The 5,475-nt window shown below is 44.2% G+C and overlaps 1 protein-coding gene across 1 annotated transcript; it reads right to left on the minus strand.

The window, feature by feature from the left end:
• Nucleotides 1-3,844: 3,844 nt before the first annotated feature.
• LOC123412771 lies at nucleotides 3,845-4,849 on the minus strand. Its single transcript, XM_045105706.1, has one exon. It carries the CDS (start codon nucleotides 4,822-4,824, stop codon nucleotides 3,982-3,984), a length of 843 nt encoding a protein of 280 aa, XP_044961641.1. The 5' UTR covers nucleotides 4,825-4,849; the 3' UTR covers nucleotides 3,845-3,981.
• Nucleotides 4,850-5,475: the final 626 nt, after the last annotated feature.

Below are 5,475 nucleotides of genomic sequence, written 5' to 3' on the forward strand. Positions count from 1 at the left end.
CACAACAAAGTCACTGAAGTAAACTGAACCTAATAGTCGTTACACAAATTAATAAATCATATCTCATATGTAACCAATGATATGATTTTTCTTCTAATCAAAGTCATTTATTTTTTAAAAACACAATATTATTATTGTAATAGAACATTAAGTAAAAAAAGGGAACTTTAAAGATCAAGTTTACAATTTTCCCCATGATAAAATTATTATAACATTTCCTCCGTAGGTTGAGTGTTACCTTTGATATACATATTTGTTTGGAAGTTATAAATATAAAATGAAGATTTATCGTTTGAGTTGCCTTCATTGGGCTTGAACTTGATCATGAGCGAATATTATATACTTTTTTGTTCTCGTATAGATCGTATTCACTAAATTTAAGTGTACTAAATTTCTCATTAAATATCTCAATGGAACATTTGAGAGTGGCTACTTGACCAGTATTAATAACATGAGCTAACTTAGTACGCAATTGTATGAACTAGTAAGAATTTCAAATGGTGGTCCAATGTCAACATTTAGATGGCATGGATTATCATGTAGAATAACATGCAAATAAGACATATATATTAGTTTTACAATTAATTACTTAAAAATGAGTTTTCTGTATTTAGGTATATAATAAAATTAACTAACATTTTCTGATAGAATGTATATCTCAAACATGCCCCACCCCCCGATACGTCATATAATGAGGACTAAACTCGCTGAGCTTGAACATTGACAAAGTCATGAGGGTCACCACCGTACCTATGATGGGAAGTTGCCTTGCATTGAAACAAATACCCTTTTTAAAAAGACACACATGTCATCGAATCTGATGTTTCATGTCTGATGGCCCGAGAATACTACTAACTCCCTAACCATCGATAAAGGAAAATACTTGAATGAGTTCCATAATACTGAACATGTTCACCATTTCATTATTTTTTTTTTGAAAAGTTCACGAATTTTAAAATATGTTCTTGGATTTTAAACAATTTGAAATTTTCATGATCTATTTTTTTGCTAGTTAAATAGTAAATAAAATCCGATGAACCATCAGATTAAAAAATGATAAGAAAGACAATACGGAGAGGAGGAAGATTCTAGAATGTCCCCAAAATTAAACATATCCACCCAGTTCTTTGGTTGCATGGGTCGGTCGGATGTGTTATGTGCGCGGGCTACGAGTAAGGAACTGTTTGGCTCATTTGTGTAAATAGGAAATGCCACAACTAAGAGTACAAACATTCACATGAGTGATAACCTTGGTAATGTTGATGACGTTCGTTACATCCGCCCACATCGTCACATCTCGGGCTCCGAGTCCCTCTGAGTCCGGGGACGACTCCACATGGAGTTCTTGGCACCATCCAATTGGAAACCAACGGGGCATGCCTGGTTTCGTACGTACAGGAATGGACATCCAAGTTGGGGCATCTAGAAGACTTTGGTGAAGACAACGTAGGAAATGCTAGCAGTACTGGCGGGCACCAGGCCCGCAACGGATTTTGCGGCACTGCCTGTGATCGCTCCGCTGGACGATGACCATGCTTAGTATAATAGCGCGCGTGAGAGAATCTCTCCGATTACAATTCTATCAAGGATTGGTAATTTGCGTGCCTAGTGGCTGACCTAGGTAAGAGGAAGCTTACAAGCTATGGACATGGAGCTATCTGACCTACTCGCTACATGGAGAACAACATGTCTCCTGTAGATTAGATCATGGCTACATCACACAAGCTTCCGTCGGTATAATGTCCACGAGGCGATGAGCAATACGTACTTGCAATAGTCTGTGCAAATGTAATGGTTGTGACAAGCCAAACCGGTCCATCTATCCATTCATAGTACATTCTTAGCTTCATCCAGTTGTCATTGATTAACAGACCAAGTTGGAACTCATTATAGCTTCCTTAGACAGTACTACCACGTTGATAGTAGTACATCTTTAGTTGAATTCAATTGCAAATAATTAGCTGAGCAACTTGAGTTCATTAACTAGTTAATTAGCTAGCTAGTACCACCACTAAAAATTTGAGAGCCTAGATCGGAGAGCTAGGCAAGTGCATGCCCCAACTTGACCACTTGGATAAAATTAACTAGCTAACAGGACACGAGCTTCGGTCAGTACCTTTTTTGCTGTTTAGATTAACACCTAGTGTTGAGCTTCGCGATGTTGATTAGCTGTATGACCCTAGACAGGCTGAAAATGTTTGGGTGAAACGAGAAACGACGTATGGACATTCGATGGATCAATTGAGCTAATCTTTTCACCTGTCTTGGATGAGTTTTTCTTTATCGAGAAATGTATGTTGCTAGATTTGGAAACCATGGACTTGCATTGTCCTCGTTGGTTGAATCCAGAGACGACGATGCAACTTAAGTTGTGTTCCTTGATGGAGATATTATGTGATGGGTAGACTTTTTCCCTTCACCACTGGCCACTCGGAGCCACCATCAGGGATCCTCACTCATCAACTAGGGCATTTTTATTAAGCATCCCACAGATGAACTAGTTAAAAAATTACTATATTCTTACCGCTATGGAAGGAGCTCAGCAAGACGCTGGAATCATCGACCATCTGCTAGAGCCATGGATCTAGAAGATGATCATATCTCCACACATCTTCTGAGTGTGGTATGTGTTTCAACTGTAGAGCCAAGCATTATTTTGGGTTTGTATCGGTTGTGTTAGCATTAAGCCCGTTCTTTTGAGGATTTCTTTGAGTAACTTTTCTTTCATTCTAGTCCAACTATGGTATGTAAAACCTTAAGAGCTTTGGTTCACTAAAGCCGGGCAAGCTCCTTCTTTCTAAAAATAACTAGGGCAACCACTCCTTAGAACCTCGTCATCATTTCAGCTGTTTTAGGGACGTTGATAAGGACAATGTTCGTCACACGTTACAATATGATAACTACCATGTAAGGAAGAAATGTATATATTTGTGGCATTGTCGAAAACCAAAATTTCCATCTTTGCAAGACTAGAGCTGTTAGGCTGGCTTGCTTTGGTGTTAAGATTCCTAGTGTCCCCTCTCATAGTGTTGATTAGTTGTGGTCCAAAGTCAAATTAAGCAAAAGCGATCAACGCCATTGACGGTCAGAAACATGTAGGCGCGTATTGAATTTACCAATTTACCCCCTCTTGGACTAATTAGTTTTTTTGGTTCGAGGGTCTCATCAAGTTGCACAGGTTAACTGTTTGATTTCACGGGAGAACAGTGGCGTGCATAAATTAGAATCCATAAGGACTGAATAGATCTAAAAGTCAGCTTGTGAATTTGGCGATCATGCATCACAAAAGCTTGGATGTACTGTTGTGAATTGTAGGTTGGAAATGGAACTGGTAAGTGCTTCACAAGAGCTTGGAGATATTGCTCTGAGTTATAGGTTGGAAATGAAGCATGTGAGCGTATTCATGTTCATCTAAGTATAGTAGCCATGTCTGGTCATTCTACTTGGTAAGTTCAGATGACGGGATATTTCATTTTATTAAATGAGTTGGAGCTGGAAATTGGTTCCGAATTAAGTCTTGAAGATATGCGCTATTGACATGAAGCAAACTTTAACAGTGTTCATCATCATAGTTGGCAGCTTAAGATCAACTTCCTCCATCCGGAATTACTTGACGCTCAAACAGATGCATACGGTGCATCTACTGGGCCATCAACTAATTCCGAACAGATTGAGTATCAAACTTGAACAGAGTATGAAGTTGTCCAAATCACACAGTAATGAACAATTTATGCATGAGTTCGAGATTAGCACAAATCAGTTCATCACTTTGCACCGGCAGCATTGTAAATAACACGATGAAATTGAAGACATATTTCGTACTATGTATTAGTACTATCCATGTCAAGAATCACAAATCTTATTATTAGTAGTATCTTTTTTCCTCTGTATATATATATATGTACACTGTATAGTGCCGAATCAGCAAAATGTACATCTCCTACCTAATCATATGTACATATGACACGACTTGATAGATGACTAGATCGTTGGCGTCATGATGTTGAGAAGTGCAACCCTGGTCTGCACGACGCTCCTGAACACCATGTCGCAGGCGCTGTCGCACTCGTCGAAGCATCGCTCGAGCGCGTGCAGCCTCTCCACTGCCGCCTCCGCCGTCTCGGGGACGGCGGCCTTCTTGGTGGCGAACGCAGGAATAAACATGGCTATCTTCTTGCAAGTAGACGCCGGGGATGACATGGAAGAGGCGGCGGAGAAGACTGCTGCAGAGGCCGCGGCGCTCACAGCGGCCGCCTCCACGAGCGCGCCGGCCATCTCGGCCTCCTCGGCACCAGCGACAAGGTTCAGTCGCGAGCACTTGGTAGAGACGGCGGATACAGAGGCGGCGAGGCGGACGAGGTCCTTCTCGGCCCTGCGCTGCGATCTGGAGGCGGACGCGAGCCTGCCGGCGTCCCCTCTGCGGAGCGCGGCGCGGGACTCGGCGGCGGCGTGCCTGAGCTCAAGGAGGCACTCCTGGAAGCCCTGGTGAGCGTCGGCGAGGAGGAGGAAGGCGTCTAGAAGGTGGTTGCCGGCGTTGCTGGTGGTGCACCGAAGCGCGGCCCCGGACGCTGGGAGGTGGAGGAGGTCGGCGAGCGCGGCATGGAGCGCGTGGATGTTGGCGAGGCCGGCTGGGAGGGACGAGGCTGCTGCGGCCGTGTCCTGGATCCAGGCACGGAGGGTGGCTATGTGGGCATGGAGGTTGGCGACGAGCGGATGGGATGAGGTGGTGCCGGGGAGGCTGACGGAGCGGACGTGGCGGGGCTTGGAGAAGGACCTCGCCGGGGTGAGAGGGAAGGAGATGGCGCGGCCGAAGTTGGGAGCCATTTATTTAGATGCTGCTTCTTCTTCTTCTCTTTGTGTGTTGTTGCTGAGATGAGATGAGATGAGATGAGGTGTTGTTGATCGATGGAGGAGACGATGGATGTGGTATATATATGCAATGCAAGGGGGAGGAGGAGACATGGTAGCTTGGCAAGTGGTGGTTGCATGCACTGCACGTGTGGGTGGCCGGTGAGAGGAGTGCGTTGGGGACATGCATGATCATATCGGCCAGTTAGAGATGAGATGAGATGAGATGTGATCCATGGAGAATGCGTTCAAAGTCAAATCTCAAGGCAACGCAACGCAACGCAACTCTTAGGTGTCATGTTGGACGGACGTGCATGCACGCAGGGTAAAAAAATAACATAACATAACATGTGCTGTGATGCAGCGCATAAACGTACATGTTCAACAGCTCGCCGTGCCACTCTTGACGCCGTTGTGCTGGACTATAAACGATGTGCCGTTGGACGCGCGGATGAGCAGGTCATCTCATAGTCATAGCACATGCTACGTGCAAATTGTGCTGCATAATTCATGGCATATTCGGTCGCGTATATCGACCGTCAAACGGGAAACGAGGGACTGCACGAATAGATTAGAGCTCCGCAACAACCGGATCGGCCGTGCGTGCGATATTGTCCCTTTTTGCGT

Source organism: Hordeum vulgare, chromosome 7H (assembly GCF_904849725.1).
Source record: "Hordeum vulgare subsp. vulgare chromosome 7H, MorexV3_pseudomolecules_assembly, whole genome shotgun sequence".
In the NCBI taxonomy this organism is placed as follows: domain Eukaryota; kingdom Viridiplantae; phylum Streptophyta; class Magnoliopsida; order Poales; family Poaceae; genus Hordeum; species Hordeum vulgare.

Excerpts from the sequence above, each read along its gene's own strand:
- LOC123412771 (XM_045105706.1), bottom strand. The coding sequence starts at position 4,824 with ATGGCTCCCAACTTCGGCCGCGCCATCTCCTTCCCTCTCACCCCGGCG.